At 53.6% G+C, this 15,343-nt stretch overlaps 2 protein-coding genes across 2 annotated transcripts; both read right to left on the bottom strand.

Moving 5' to 3' along the window:
- Nucleotides 1-291: 291 nt before the first annotated feature.
- Nucleotides 292-6,924, bottom strand: FN3K (fructosamine 3 kinase). Its single transcript, XM_006753035.2, has 6 exons — nucleotides 6,561-6,924; nucleotides 5,261-5,412; nucleotides 4,407-4,498; nucleotides 3,963-4,045; nucleotides 1,951-2,073; nucleotides 292-742 (listed from the first exon to the last, which is right to left on the bottom strand). Exons 1-6 carry the CDS (start codon nucleotides 6,699-6,701, stop codon nucleotides 404-406), a joined length of 930 nt encoding a protein of 309 aa, XP_006753098.1. The 5' UTR covers nucleotides 6,702-6,924; the 3' UTR covers nucleotides 292-403.
- Nucleotides 6,925-8,764: 1,840 nt separating this feature from the next.
- On the bottom strand, nucleotides 8,765-13,495 carry FN3KRP (fructosamine 3 kinase related protein). Its single transcript, XM_006753034.2, has 5 exons — nucleotides 12,858-13,495; nucleotides 12,388-12,479; nucleotides 11,837-11,919; nucleotides 10,261-10,383; nucleotides 8,765-10,012 (listed from the first exon to the last, which is right to left on the bottom strand). Exons 1-5 carry the CDS (start codon nucleotides 12,998-13,000, stop codon nucleotides 9,677-9,679), a joined length of 777 nt encoding a protein of 258 aa, XP_006753097.1. The 5' UTR covers nucleotides 13,001-13,495; the 3' UTR covers nucleotides 8,765-9,676.
- Nucleotides 13,496-15,343: the final 1,848 nt, after the last annotated feature.

Below are 15,343 nucleotides of genomic sequence, written 5' to 3'. Positions count from 1 at the left end.
TATTTAATATATTTTTTAAAAAAAAAAGTGGGGCACAACTCATGGTGCCCAACACTGCCTGAGCTAAAACAGGAGCCCCACGTCCACAGGACGATGGGGCACCATTTTCTGCCTAAGCAAACCCCAAACCTCTGTGAGTTTCTATACAATTATGATGAAAACATCCAAACTTCAAACATCCCCCAGGCTGTGATAGGCAAAGAGCCCGTTGGAGCCCTTTCAGGTGGTCTGGGCACCCTGTAAACCAGCCCAAGTGCACGGAGCGTGGAGACACAGTAAGACTCACAGCGCTTCCGTCCCCGAAGCACCCCCTGGCTTTATTAGCCCCTGCAGCCACCTCTGCTGCTGCTGCCCCTGGTGTCTGCTAAGCGGGCGGGCAGGTGGCAGGGACACAGGTGGGCTGCTACTTGAGAAGCTTCCGCATGGTGCCCAGGGTCGGGCTCCTGTACTCCCTCCCAAAGTGGTTCCAGTGGTTCAGGTAGTTAAAGAGCTGGTAGAGCAGCTGCCGCTGGTTGAACCCTGGAGCCTTGGGGATCTTCCGGTGGTAGGCGGTGAAGAAGGACCTGGGGAAGCCGCCGAACATCAAGGCGATTGCCAGTTCAAACTCAGAATGGCCATAGAAGGACGCTGGGTCGTAGATAAGGGGTCCCGCGTCGTCCTCGGCCACGTTTCCTGACCAGAGATCCCCGTGAAGAAGGGCGGGGACAATCTCTAGGCCACGAAACAGATCCGGGATCTTCACCTAAGGAAATAATGATGGACACACAGTTATGGGACTTTGAGCCACGGTTTCCTCATGCAATACGGGGAACAAAGGCAAAGATGGCCTCGTGTTTGTTCAATGTCAAAGCAAGCCCAGGGCAGTGGAACTTGGTCTGGTCTAGACTCAGGCCCAAAGCTCCATGACACTAGTGATTTACATATGGTGTCAAACCCCAGAGGTGATGGTTTTATCTCCTATAGAATAGAAATCATATAACCTGAACTGTATAACCTGAGTGAAGGGGTTTTTTTGGTACCTAACTTAACAAACTTTTCCCACTATTCTTTTATTTCACATCACATGTATCTGCACCTCTTTTGTATCCCATCGGTTACGTCATTAAAGAGTTGAATAAACCCAGAGGGTGTGGCTCAGTGGTTGAGACTCGATTTCAGGCTTCGTCCCCGGTGCGGGGAGTGCAGGAGGCAACTGATCAATGAGTCTCTCTCATCATTGATGTTTCTATCTCTCTCTCTCCCTCTCCCTTCCTCTCTGAAATCAATAAAAAAATATTTTTTAAAGAGTTAAATAATAGCCCTGGCCGACTTGGCTCAGTGGATAGAGCGTCAGCCTGCGGACTGGGAGGTCCCGGGCTCGATTCCGGCCGAGGGCACATGCCTGGGTTGCCGGCTTGGTCCCCAGTGGAGGGTGTGCAGGAGGCAGCCGATCAATGATTCTCTCTCATCATTGATGTTTCCATCTCTCCTTCTCCCTTCCTCTCTGAAATCAATAAAAAAATATATTTTTGAAAAAAAAAGAGTTAAATAATAGTTCTTCAATGCATGCTCACTCTAGATTGACTTGAGAGTTCTGTTTTTCACATTTTGGGTGTTGCTTTGAAACCAGTCCCTCGGGCATCTTCTGCCCACATCTGCTCTAAGAAGTAAAACATTCATGCTTCGGCAGAAAAGGGTAAAAGTGAGCAAGAACGTAATAGTAAATGCCACCTTTACGATCCCAGGACCTGTGTTTCACATGAGCAAAGAACCCAGGGACCTCAGGGGCCGAGAGTATGTCCTCCGGTCCCACCCCTTCCCGTTTCCCCATCAGGCCAAGAGGCACCATGTGTCCTGGACTTGACCAGCTCCTCTCCAGGGCTCATTGGTCCCAACTCCACAGGGCCCCACACAAATGTGGTGGCTCACAGGAGGACAGCCCCTCTCGCAGAAAATACCTACTGTGCCCACCTGTAGCTGCGACCAGAGCTCTCGTGCCTCTCTATCAGCATAGTCCTTCTCAATGAGGTCCAGCTGCGCTTGGAGCCGGTGCCGGGTGAAGAAGGTCGACCAGTCGTCCTGCCACTCATTCACCTGGGCAGCAAGGGAAAGGAGGCGGATGCTGCAGGTGGTGGTCACAGGGCAGTTATACACGCGATTTGCCTAAACCTTAGATCAACCGCGAAAAGAACACAGCCTCAGAGGGTGGGTGGGAGGTAATCAACCAAGGACCTTGTAGCATGTATGCATGACCCATGGACACAGAGAGGGTCCATGGGGGAAAGAGGGGGTCATAGGTAATACTTTCAACAACAAAGAAATACTTTTTTAAAAAAGAGATGCAAAGAGCTATTTGCCACCAAATAATCCTATATAATAAAAGGGTACTATGCAAATAGACTGAATGGCAGAACAACTGAACAACCAATCAAAGCGTAATATGCTACTGATATGCTAAGGCTGCTCAACTGCTCACTATGTCATGCACTGACCATCAGGGGGCAGACAGTCAACCAGTCGCTATGACATGCACTGACCACCAAGGGGCAGATGCTCTGACCAGTAGGTTAGCTTACTGCTGGGGTCTGGCCGATCGGGACTGAGCAAGATGGGCCGGACACACCCTTGGAGCCCTCCTGCGGTCCCTCCCCACCCCAATCGTGCACCAGTGGGGTCCCTCAGCCTGGTCTCTGCCCTCTGGCAACTGGGACCCCTCAGGGGATGTTGGAAAGCTGGTTTCAGCCCAATCCTGCAGGCCACTCCCCTTGGGAGGGCACCAGATGCAGAGCTCATGGCTGATGAGCACTGGGCACGAGCCTGCGGCAGGCACAGTGGGGCCAGGATGAGTGGGAGCAGCAGGTAGGAGCTGCAGGCAGCATTGGACTGCGGGTTTCGGCCCGACCCCTGCAGGCCACCCAAAGGGACCCCACCCATGCACGAATTTGTGCAACGGGCCTCTAGTAATAATAACAATAATAATAAATTGAATGCAACATGTTCATAATTTCATATGTATTATTTATGATATTATATTACTTTCTTAAAGTAAAATAAATAAAACTAAGAAATTAAAATAAATAAATCCTATATAACAAAAGCCTAATATGCAAATGGTCCCCCTGACCAGGAGTTTGACCAGGGGCAGGGCTGGCGGTGGTGGCAGGTGGCCGGCAGCCAGCAGCTGCTAGGGACCCTACCCATGCACGAATTTCATGCACTGGGTCTCTAGTAAGTAAATAAAAGAACACAGCAATCTGGAAACAGGCCAAGTGCCCATCAATAGATGAGTGGACTTAAAAAAGCTGTAGTACATTTGCACCATGGAATAGTATGCAGCAGGAAAAAGGATCTCTTATCCTTTGAGACAGCATGGAGGGACCTGGAGAGTATCATGCTAAGTGAAATAAGTCCCAGGGCCTTCTTGTCCTCGCATGAGGAGGTGGGCCGGGTTGTCCTCCCATCCCCCTTTCCTGGCAGGGCTGCAGTTGACCTAAGTTGGCTTGTTGATCCTGTAGTTTGAAGGAGCATTCAAGGCCTACCTGTGCCCCTCACAGACCATCCCTTCTCATCTACTTCAGACCTTAGGGTTCTCGAAAACCCACTGTATGAGGTCAACCAAGTCTTCGGAGACCCCACAGCTCTTAAACTCAACATCTGGAGCAGGGTGACAAGCCACGCTCAGCCACGCTTGTCGGGACCACTATGATTGTGCTGGCTCCACTCAGCCTGTGCCCTCCTGAAATATGGCCTTCGCACCTAGTGTTCCCTCTGCTTAGAGCGCTCTTCCACCTGCCCCACGGCTTCCCACCACCAAGCTCAATGCCCTCACCCCAGGTATCACAGCTCACCCTTTGCTTTTAGGAATCTCCCTGGTGCACTGGGACTGGCACACTGTCACATACAAGGGAAGGGGTGCCCAACATGAGGGTGTAGGGAGCAGGCCTCAGCTAAGCAAGCACTTGCATCCTAACCCTGGTACTCACCTGCGGGATGAAGCCACAGCACGTCACCGTGTGGAAGCCGAACTTGGTCACATGCTGGGGCTCAGCATCCTCGGCCCTCCGGCCTATCAACAGGAAGAGATGTAGTCTTTCCTCTAAATGCCAGACCCCACAGAGTCAGGACAGGCCTGGCTGCACTGCTGGAAGGTGGGTGGTAGGAGAATGGACCACTCCCACTAGCAATTAGGTAGCACGTGGGTCAGCCAGGACACAGCCTCAGCACACCAGACAGCAGGGCTGGGTATAAAAGAGGTCAGGAGCCAATTCTACTTGCTTATCAACGCCATCAAATTCCTACTTAACAATCTCATTTTCACACTGAGTGTAGAGGGGGATCCTCTACACGCGTGCAATCCAACCTGTTACGGAAACGTCACCCTGGCCTGCCTGGTGGGTCAAGGGCGCACGAAGGCAATCTGAACGCACCCACTGTGTTCGCCTCCTCCCTCAACTTGTCCCCGAGCTTCTGGTTGTAAAGATGCAAATCTGCCACCTGTTCTCCAAGTCTCCAAGCCTGACTGCGGAGAGAAGAAATGCAGCCATTAAAGTAAGAAATAGCAACAATCTGCCAGTATGCTGTTTTAGGAATATTTTAATACCTAAAAACGACTCTCCATGCCATGACAAGTGAAAACGAATGGCAGGTAGCGACCCTTTCCAGAAAACAGTGTAAATCACCAAGAGTGGGGAAGCAGGTAGGCACCCACAGAAGCTTTAAGAAGTACTGAGAATTACAAGACAAATGTTCAAAAGGTAACAGTAAGTTAAAAACCATCTCCCAGGGGACTCATTCCCCCTCTCCACGTGGGAGTCTGTGCTAGATCTTCAGTAAATTTCCACTTTTGCTATAAAAACAAACCAATGAACAAAAAACCATCACCCCGTTTTGGTGGGGTTGTTTAAATATATTTTTTTTATTGATTTCAGAGATAGAGGGAGAGGGAGAAACATCAATGATGACAGAGAATCTTTGCTTGGCTGCCTCCTGCACGCCCCCTACTGGAGATTCAGCCCACAACCCAGGCATGTGCCCTGACCAGGAATCAGACTGGGAATCAAACCATGGTTCACAGGTTGACGCTCAACCACTGAGCCAGACCACCAGGCTCATCATTGATGTTTCTCTCTCTCTCCCTCTCCCTTCCTCTCTGAAATCAATAAAATACCAGAAGAAAAAGAATGACAGGTGGGAACCCTGCCCCTGGTAACTCCACCGAGTTATGTGGGCAGCTCAGCAAGAGGCCGCTCTCTCTCTCTCTCTCTCTCTCTCTCTCTCTTACCTGTTCAAGCTCCTCATCTTCAGATGCTCCATCACGAAGGCTGCCCCACCCCCGGGCAGGTCGATAACCTTGATGGGCCGAGGGGCCCGCACCATGCCCGTGCTCCGGAGGGCCTCCAGGCTTGCCACCTCGCCCTCAAACATCTGCCGGGCCTGTGTCCAGAATGACCACCATGAGCTCCCACTCCAGCGGGGGCCTCTGCAGCCAGGCTGTGGCTCACAACCCTCCACAGAAGCCACCACATGGGGTCATAAGCACCCAGGACCACTAGTTACTGAAAATGGGGTTCCTGTGGGTGGGGCTTATCATTCTGAGACATTTGGGTTCTGAAATCAGACTCCTCAGCAGTTCTGGGTGCCCACAGAGCAGGGGTGCTGGGTCAGCCCCCACCCCTGGTCCACCCAGCCATGGACAGTGCTGCAGGGTGTCCGAAGGGGTCTCTCTGGCAGCCCCCCACCTCTGCTGGGTACATGCACTGTGGCTAACTCTCTCCACTTGGTTTTTTGTTTTGAAATGGATTTCAAAAAGGAAGGGAGAGGGAGAGAGAAAGAAACATCAATGATGAGAGAGAATCATTGATCAACTGCCTCCTGCACGCCCCACTGGGGATGGAGTCCGAAAACCAGTCATGTGCCCTGACGGAGAATTGGACCCGGACCTTCTGATTCATAGGTTGACGCTCAACCACTGAGCCACACCGGCCGGGCTAACTCTCTGCTTGCCAAGTGTTGTTGTTTTATCCGTGTGTGTTTAACAGATACAGGATAAGCAGGAGATGAAAACCAGACCCAAACACAAGCAGGGCCTGTGAGTAGAGGGGCCTGAGTCCTGGCTACCTTCCTGCCTCTTCACACCTGGTGAAGAGGACCGGACCTTGGGGAAACCTGAGCTCAGAGCTGGGGCAGGAGAGTGGCAGAAGCAGCCCAGGTCTCCAAGCCTCACCTCCCCCATGCTTGGTGGGTGGAGACATTAAACCAAACAACAGAAAACTCACGCAGGCACGCACGCACGCACGGGGGTAAAAGGACCAGAATTGATCCTGCAGCGGGTAAAATCCTGCAGGGGATCCCGCAGAACATGCTGGAGCCCTGTGGCCTGCAGGTGTCCGGTTCAAGGCCGCAGGCTGACACAGGGGCAGTGGCGCCAGGCCTGACGCACGAAAGGCCACTCCTCGTGCCCGCGCCCCCTGCGTCCCCTTCCGCGCGCCCCATCCCCTCTATCCGCCCCCTCTCCCCTCACAGGCTCTCGCTCTCTCCATTCCCCGCCTTTCCCACCCTCTCCCCCTCTCCAGTCCCCGCACCTGAGCCCTGCGGTTGACCTTGACAAACACAGGCCCCGCGTCAGTGTCGTAGGAGTGCCCCTCGCTGATGCAGCCCCCGCCAGAGCGCCCCAGGGCGCGCAGGGTCGCGGTGCGCAGCTCCGAGCGCAGCAGCTGCTCCATGGGGGCGGGGACACTCGGAACACGGGGACCAGGGGGAGCCAGGGGGACGCAAAGAGGGACCCAGGATGGTGCCGACTGCCCAGCCAGGGACGTGAGCTCGCCACTGCCCAGGCCGCTGTGCACGGGGAAGGCTACTGGTCTGCAGGGCCAGCGGGCTCTGAACGCCCAAGCTCCCGCCTCCCAGGCTCCGCCTCCCGGGAGGGGTGAGGAGGGAGGCGGGAGGGAGAGAGGGAGGGAGAGGAGGAAGGGGGGAAGGGAAAAAGGGAGGGGGGAGTGTAGAGCGAGGACGTATCCCAAGGGGGGACAGAGCTGGGCGGCGCTCTCCCCAGGCGTCTGCAGAATTAGTGTGCCTGGACAGTCCAGGTTGGGGGTTCACCCACTGGGGGCGCTCACAGGGCCCTAGAGGTAGGGCCTGACCTCCCTGCACAGAGGCCCCAGGAGCCCTCCCAGGACTGGAACCCCGCCCACTCAGCAGGGTACGGGACACAGCCCTGGAGTGACCCAGCCAGAGGCCTAGCTAGGTCTCCCACTGACCAGACAAGGCTGGGGCCTCAACCACGTCCTGCCAAGCCCCGGCACTGTCCAGTGGCCCCACAGCTGGCCTTGCCTTTGCTCATCAGGGCGCCTGGTGCCCATCAGCAATAGATAGAGGCAGCTCTGGAGCGTCTGATACCAGGCAAGGCGGCTGACCCCACCCACGTGGGACTCCTGATTACAGAGACCACAGCGATGGGGAGGGACTTTAACTATTTTTAAAAATATTTTTATTGATTTCAGAGAGGAAGGGAGAGGGAGAGATAGAAACATCAATGATGAGAGAGAAGCATCAATTAGCTGCCTTCTGAACACCCCACACTAAGGATCGAGCATGAAACCCGGGCATGTGCCTTGACTGAGAATTGAACTGTGACCTCCTGGTTCATAGGTCAACACTAAACCACTGAGCCACACCAGCTGGACTTTATTTTCTTTATTCACCGTTTGACTGCTTATACCTTATACCACAGTGCAACATAGGCATTACACTAAGTTATTAAGACAAATCTTTTTTTAAAATATATTTTTATTGATTTCAGAGAGGAAGGGAGAGGGAGAGTGACCCCACTCCCCCAGCACCGGGAGCCAAAAGGCGTCCCTTCCTCTCACCACAGGCTCCAATCGATGTGTTTCTCTCACATCAGTGTTTCTCTCTGTCTTTCCCTCTCTCTTCCACTCTCTCTAAAAATCAATGGAGCCAAACCGGTTTGGCTCAGTGGATAGAGCGTCGGCCTGCGGACTGAAGCGTCCCAGGTTCGATTCCGGTCAAGGGCATGTACCTTGGTTGCAGGCACCTCCCTATTGGGGGGCGTGCAGGAGGCAGCTGATCGATGTTTCTCTCTCATCGATGTTTCTGACTATCCCTCTCCCTTCTTCTCTGTAAAAAATCAATCAAATATATTTTTTTAAAAAATAAAAAATAATCAATGGAAAATATCCTCAGGTAAGGATTTAAAAAATAAATGATAAAAAATTTTAGAAAAACAGTACAACAGCACACGTGCCATTGTCAGAAGCTGGCCCAGCACCCTTTCCCTCGGAGACCGTTTCCCCAGGATCAGGAAAAATAAGCTAACATCTCAGCTCACAGTAGTCTAGGAATTACTGGGTTTGACCATTCCACAACCACAAGCTCTTAAAGTCACAGTCCTCTCTCCCGTTCCACAAAAGCCAGACCCTGAAAGCATCGTTCTGCTTCCGAATTACACGGAGGGGCCCCTGTGCACAGAAGCACAAAGCAGAGGAGAACAAATGAATCTGTCCTCCCACCAGCCTCCGGGAGACCACCGGTGTCCTACACTGGTGCCCCCAGCCCCACCTCAGACCCAGTCGGTGGCCACAAGTGGGCTTCTTCCTCAAAACGCAACCCGACAGTTGCTTTCTACATCCCTTCCATGTTCACAAATCCCGCAGGGTGACTAGGAACAGCAGTTAAATTGCATCTGAGTCAAATATTAGAAAGTCCTCAGGCTACACCTGCCCTTAGTTTGAAGCTCTTCTCTTATTTAACAAAGCCAAAGATAAAATTTGCTCTTCAAGAAACAATTTATTAGAGTAACACAATACAAAGGCTTCTTGGCAAATATCTAGGAAAAACACTGACTTATGGTTTAAATGAGGGAAATGGTGCCTTGCATCATAGAAACCACTGAAAAGTTTGCACAAAAGCATGTTAACATCAATGCCATTCATGACCGTTCCTCAGCCCTGCAAGATGAAGGGGGGAAACACTGGCTTAGCGCGAGCCTCTCTGAAGCAAAGGAATGACACTCGGCAAGCTAAGAGAGCGGCAGGCCAGGGGGGTGTGAAGTCGATTCAGTGGCTCCTGAATCTACTGAGGACACCCCGGAAGCTGGCAGTTTGGCCACTCCCCAAATCATCTCCAGACCTGCTCAGCCTGCGGCTGGTCCAGAGGTCACACAGAAAGCAAAGGGAATGTGCTCAGTTTGGGGAATGGTCATTGTAAGATGCCCCTCGTAAGACGGTTTCGTGCCTAGACTGCACTCAGCCATCGAGTAGCATCATCCTGAACTCGAGTCATTCCTGGAGGCGAGACGGGAGGGGATGGTGGGAAGGTGCCCGCAGCAGCAGTGCCTGGCGCACTGGCCACTTCCCTTCTCTACCTTTGGGGCAGTTGTTGGGTTTGACATGGCCCCACACTGCGAGGTCCCTCTGTTCACATTACTAGTATGGTTTATCCAACTACGAAGTCTAACGAAATGTACAGCTTTAGGATGACAACACCTCTCTTCTGAGATATTACATACTTTCCAAGGCTTGGAAAGTTGGTCTGAAGCCTCTCCAGATGTGTGAAGAAATGGGACAGAACCCCTGAAGAAGAGGACTGTGGGGGAACAGAGGGTTAGGATCTGGGACCTCTGAACCTACGGCTCTGCAGGCTCCTCGCACAGGCCTCCCTCCAGAGCAGGGCAAGCTCACTAGATGAGGTTCCTCATGATGTTGAGGGAGGACCCTCTGTACCCTGATCCGAAATGATTCCAGTGGTTCAAATAGTGGAAGAGCTGATACAACTTCAGGCGCTTCTCAAACCCGGGGGCCTTGGGGATCTTGTTGTGGTAGGCAGAGTAGAAGGTGCTACTAAAGCCCCCAAACATGCCAGCTATTGCCAGCTCATATTCCGAGTGGCCATAGAAGGAGGCTGGGTCAAAGATGATGGGCCCAGAGGAATCCTCTGCTACGTTTCCTCCCCAGAGGTCTCCGTGGAGCAGGGCTGGGACGATGTCCAAATCAAGGAACAGATCAGGGATCTTCAACTGCGAGGAAGAAAGGCAGCCTCAGCGAAACGAGTGACGCATGTGGGAGGGGTGCACGCTTTCCCACGTGTCGCTGCGCGTGGCCGTGCATGGCTCAGGCAGGGTGCAGGGACACCTACTGCCATCTGATTGGCCAAGCCCACCCACCTCCTATCAGACACACATCTCAGTGCTGTACCTGGCTCGCCACCTCTCCCTGGTGGGGCTGCAGGGCATGGTGGGCACAGGGCGCAGCGGGGCTCTCTCACCTGCAGAGCAGACCAGAGCTCGAGGGCATCTCTGTCCCCAGACCCCTTCGCCAGCATGTCCATCTGGGGCTGGATGCGCTGCTGGGCATAGAATGTGACCCAGTCCTTCTGCCAGTCATTCACCTGCACAGGCGACAGCAAAGGAGAAAGCCGAGCTCAGAGGCACATGCCAGGGCTGAAGGAGGTACCCCAAAGTGGGAAAGACTGATTGCTTGAGACCCCGCTGCAGGGATGGGGGTGGAGGGTGAGGGGTGGGAGCTGATGGTACCCCCGGGGCCTTGTGGACAGGTGGGAGCTTAGAGTCTATCCCAGAAGCAGTGGGAAGCAAGGGGCCATTCCCATGCAGAGCAACAGGGTCCCCTCTGACGAGCTCTGGGATGTTTTCTTTCTTTTTTTAAACTTATCTTTAGTGTTGAAAGTATTACAAATGTCTCCTTTTTCCCCCATTGACACCCTCCACTCTTCCCGCCCCCTCCCCAGGCCTTCACAGCACTACTGTCTGTGTCCGCGGGCTATTCGCACATGCATACAAGTTCTTTGGTTAATCTCTTCCTGCCTTGGGATGTTTTCTTTCGATCTATACTCACACAGGAGCACAGAGGCCAGAGCTGGCTGGCCTTCTCTGACCCTGTGGCTCACTTCTGTCCATCCACCTGGCCATTAGAGGACCCCTCTTCGGCCCCTCCCAAGCAGCTGGCACTGCCCTCTCAAGAGTAGTAACATGGGAAGTCACGTGGAACCCTGTTCAAAAAGACCGCTGAGAGAGGACATCCAGGCCACAGGTGCTGACCATGAGGGTGGGGCAGGGGGGGAGCAAGACAGACATACACAAGAGCAGGCAGCCCAGGGGCAGTATGTGATGCCAAATGACAGTATCACACTCACAAAATGCACTCACTCACACTCATACACGTACTCTCACACAAATGCACCCTGACACATGTGCACACAACCAGCCAGCAAGGTACAGGTGGGAGAGAGAGGAGCAGAGCCAGCTGAGACACCCCAGAGCAGCATGGAACAGGAGGCACAGCTATCAGCCCCCTGCCACCCCATGCAAGTTCCTGGACAACCTCCAAAACATTTCAGAATCAGAATAGTGTCTACTGCACCCCCGTGCCCACCACAAAATCCCCGAAAGTTTTCTACAGCAGATCCCTTCCAAGGAGCCACCTGCCTTTTTCTGAGAGCACATCCACCTCCCTAACCACTCTGCATTTGTGAGGTATCAAGGAGAATTCCCAGGGGAGCCACCCGTAAAATCATAAAACTGAAAGTTACCATCCCTTTTCATTATGCTACCTTTGAGAGCTTTCTATTTAAATTAAAACATTTAAAAGTTGTCTAATTTTTACCCACCTTGAGATACAGCACCCTAACTTGCTGGCCTTCTCTGTTTCTCTGAGCTTACACAGCCCATGAGGGGTAAAGCTCATGCCAACCTCTTAAAAATTAGCACAGAAAGAAAGGGAGCAAAGACTTACTAAACTTCCCCAGAAAGGGAGAGGTGTGCTTTCCCAGCTATTTCTGGACAGCTTTCCCACTTGGGAGACAGGAAAATGCAGGTGTCACTCACCTGGGGGAGATATCCACAACACGTCACCACGTCAAACCCAAACTGGTCTACGAAGGGCCGTTCCGCCTGCTCACCTCCTCTCCCTTGGAAGAAAAAGAAAAACAGGACAGACGACTAGCTGCCTTGCGCCCTCGGCCCTGCCTTGGAGCTCAGCGTAGCTGGAGGCCTGATGTCAGCGTGCCTTCTCCTCCTGAGTCCCATCCAGAGACAAACAGGGCCTGGTCTCCACCGACCGTCAGGACCCAGAACCAGAGCCTGTTCTGTCCCACTTCATAACCAAGCCACCCACTGCTTTCTAGGAGAGACACCAGACAGTGCCCAGAGGACACCCAGACAGAATGGCTTGCAGCTGCCATTTGTGGCAGACAAACTGCGTTCACTGTGCTCACCGCACCCCAAACATGCATCGTGGGGTTGACATTCCTTTCCTTTGGCATCAACGCAGGTCTGACCCTCACTCATGTGGCTGTGGCATAACCCCACCCAGACACCCATCAGAGCCCAGTGTCCTCCTCAAGGCGGGGTCCCTCTTGGCCCACAAGATGTCATACCCACTCTGCCGGCCTCCTTCTGCAGCATCTCTCCACGCCTTTTATTCTCTAGGTGCAGATCTGCCAGCTGGGCTCCAAGCTTGGCAGCATGACTGTGAAACCAAAGAGCAGCAACTGAACATGTGACACAGAGGATAGTACATCCACCTGAAAGGGCTCAGGCCACACAAAGGAAGTCACACATTTTGAGGACAGAAAGTCTGTTTTGGTGAAGCAAGAGGGAGATGATGGGCCCTCATTAGTGGACGGTCTTTCGCAGCCTCATCTGAGCTTGCAGCCAAGTCCTCTGTGCGCATCTCACCTGGAGAGCCCCTTCCTGTTGCCTCTGGCTTGCAGGGTGCTCATTACGGGTGGGTGGTGGGTCCCTTGTATCACATCCACAAAGTTATACCCAAGTGCAAGCTTCGGGTGTGGAGCAACCACCCAGAAGAAAACCAAAGCCAACAAGAGGGGAAGGTGCCGAGACGTACCTGCTCAGATACCGCATGTCCAAATGCTCCATCACTAGCATACTGCTGCCTCCCGGGGCGTCCAGGACCTTGATGGGTTTGGGCACTTTCACTGTGTCTGTTTTCAGGATGGCCGTTAAACTGGCCATCTCACCTTCAAACATTCTTCTAGCCTGTCAGGAGAATTAATGGCAGAGGGGAGGAGAGCGAGATCCCTTCTGGAAAGGCTCCAGGTAGACAAGTTTCTCAGGCATTACAATTCTAAGCCAAGGCTACCCTGACTGCAAAGTCAACAGACAGACAGCTTTTTTGGCTTTTCCGTAAAGCAGATTATACGTCCTGAAGCTGCACAGGAGTAGATGGGACTTGGCAGTGTCGGACTATATCGTTGAGTCCAACCCCCTCCAGGTGGGAAGATGTCAGCTACTAATATTCCACTAAGTGCCTGGTGCAGGGCTGGACTGTGTACGTGGGTCACCCTCTGTAGTACCTCCAACACAGTCCTGTCCCACAGCAACCACAGAACCAGCTCACACTGGCCTCACCCTAGTTCTAACGAGATACTGACTTGTTTTCCAGGGACTACAGAACAAAACTGCATGTCATGCTCAAGTATGCTCAAAGGAGAGAATTTTGACTTCAATAATACCCAGAACCGAAGTGTGCCCCGCACCCTACCCCCTGCCCCCCAACCGCCACCATGGAACCAAAGATCTGGGACTTGACTGGAACTCGGTCACTGGTCCACTATCCAGGACCCAGTGCTGAAGCCTTCCATTGAAACCTGCCCTGCAGCACTTCCGCAGCCCGGTCCGTCCTTCCCTAACCCTTAAATTTCACCCAAACCCACAACTGGGGAGACAGATTTGAGCCTTGTCTCATGGCCGGTGGACTGCAATAAAGCCTTTTCTTTTATCAAAAGCCAATGTCATGGCATTGGCTTCTGTGCACATTGGGCAGCAAGTGCTTGCTTGGTAACAACACCTGACCCCGCAGGTGCAGGTGGCCTCTGGTCTGCATGCCAGGAACCTGTGGTCACTTTTCACCTGAATGGACCACCAAGCTCTAGGGCATCTCCTACCTGGCACTGGAAACTCTATCACCTTGAACACCTTTTCGATCCCAGTCCAAAAGTCCTTGTTCCCCCTGGACTGCAGTGACCTCCTCCCTGGTCTCCCTGCTCACCAAACCAAAGCCATCCTCTGGAAGGCAAATCCACCCTGGCACACACCCGGAGCCACCGCCTGCCCCGATCCTGCATGACCCTGCCCACCCTCCCATCTCACCCAGGGCCCTACCTGGGCTCCACTCCTACACTGACATGCACACGCCCCTGTGCTCCTGGGTGACAGCCTTCCGTTCCTGTCTTAAAGACCGCCTGCCTCCTCCAGCCTCGAAGCCTCCACACACCCGTCACCTCTGCTTGGAGCACTAACCCCCACCTTTTGCCAAGTCCGCTCCCTCCCCGTCAGGTGCGCACCCAGCCTACGGTTGATGGGCAGCTGGGCTTCCAGTTTGGGGCTATGACCAACAGTGCTGCATGGACATTCTTCTACACATTCTCATAGTCACTCATTCTGTGGCCTTGGGCAAGTGGCTTAAGCTCTCTGTGCCTCAGTTTCCTCATCCGTAAAATGGGGTTAATAACAGTACCAATATCATGGGCTTGCTGCCATGATTAACTAAGTTAGCAGCTAACACTTAATCCATGCTAAACACTTGATAAATATTATCATACTGCCACCAAGAGCTACAGTCACTGAGGAGAACGCTAAGAACAGCGTCCTGCCCTGACCGGGTAGTCAGTTGGTTAGAGTGTCAGCCCTACACGCCACGGCTGTGGGCTCGGACCCCTGGTCAGGGCACAAACAGGAATCACTCGATGAATGCACAGGTGGCACAACAAATTGAAGTTCCTCTCAAATCCGTAACAATTTAAAAAAGAACTGTGTGTTAAGAAGAATTTTCAGAGCATCTAGAAGATAGAGAGAAAGACTGGGCCCTGCTGTGCTTGTCCTAAACGCGGGTTTGGAGGAAAGGGGATGATTTCGACGCAGGCAGCGGCGAAGGAGGCTGTGGCCCACGGCTCCCTCCCTCCCAGGGCCTCCGTGTCCACCTCCCATGAGCATGGGCTGCGCCCGGGGCCTCCGTGTCCACCTCCCAGGAGCATGGCCTGCGCCCGGGGCCTCCGTGTCCACCTCCCAGGAGCATGGCCTGCGCCCGGGGCCTCCGTGTCCACCTCCCAGGAGCATGGCCTGCGCCCGGGGCCTCCGTGTCCACCTCCCAGGAGCATGGCCTGCGCCCGGGGCCTCCGTGTCCACCTCCCAGGAGCATGGACTGCGCCCGGGGCCTCCGTGTCTGCCGCTCTGGGGCACGGTCCCTCCGGCGCAGGCGACGGGCTGGTGCCACCAGCGGGAGAAGCCACCCGGCCCGCGGCGGGCGGTGAGCACCATCGGGAGGCGGACACGCACGCGGGGCCTCGCAGGCTGAGAAGGGCACCCCAGAGG

The sequence above is a fragment of the Myotis davidii genome, unplaced genomic scaffold (assembly GCF_000327345.1).
Source record: "Myotis davidii unplaced genomic scaffold, ASM32734v1 scaffold211, whole genome shotgun sequence".
Taxonomy (NCBI): domain Eukaryota; kingdom Metazoa; phylum Chordata; class Mammalia; order Chiroptera; family Vespertilionidae; genus Myotis; species Myotis davidii.
The sequence above is the reverse complement of the archived record's forward strand: the minus strand, read 5'-3'. Positions and strand labels throughout refer to the sequence as shown.

What these genes read in the sequence shown, in the direction of transcription:
- FN3K (XM_006753035.2), bottom strand. Translation starts at nt 6,701, where the DNA reads ATGGAGCAGCTGCTGCGCTCGGAGCTGCGCACCGCGACCCTGCGCGCC. An exon ending in AGGTCAACCGCAGGGCTCAG is followed by an intron (nt 5,413 to 6,560) that starts GTGCGGGGACTG and finishes TTCTGGACACAG; the next exon opens with GCCCGGCAGATGTTTGAGGG. An exon ending in GCTGTGGCTTCATCCCGCAG is followed by an intron (nt 2,074 to 3,962) that starts GTGAGTACCAGG and finishes CTTGCTGCCCAG; the next exon opens with GTGAATGAGTGGCAGGACGA.
- FN3KRP (XM_006753034.2), bottom strand. Translation starts at nt 13,000, where the DNA reads ATGTTTGAAGGTGAGATGGCCAGTTTAACGGCCATCCTGAAAACAGAC. An exon ending in GTTGTGGATATCTCCCCCAG is followed by an intron (nt 10,384 to 11,836) that starts GTGAGTGACACC and finishes TCGCCTGTGCAG; the next exon opens with GTGAATGACTGGCAGAAGGA. An exon ending in AGCTCTGGTCTGCTCTGCAG is followed by an intron (nt 10,013 to 10,260) that starts GTGAGAGAGCCC and finishes TCTTCCTCGCAG; the next exon opens with TTGAAGATCCCTGATCTGTT.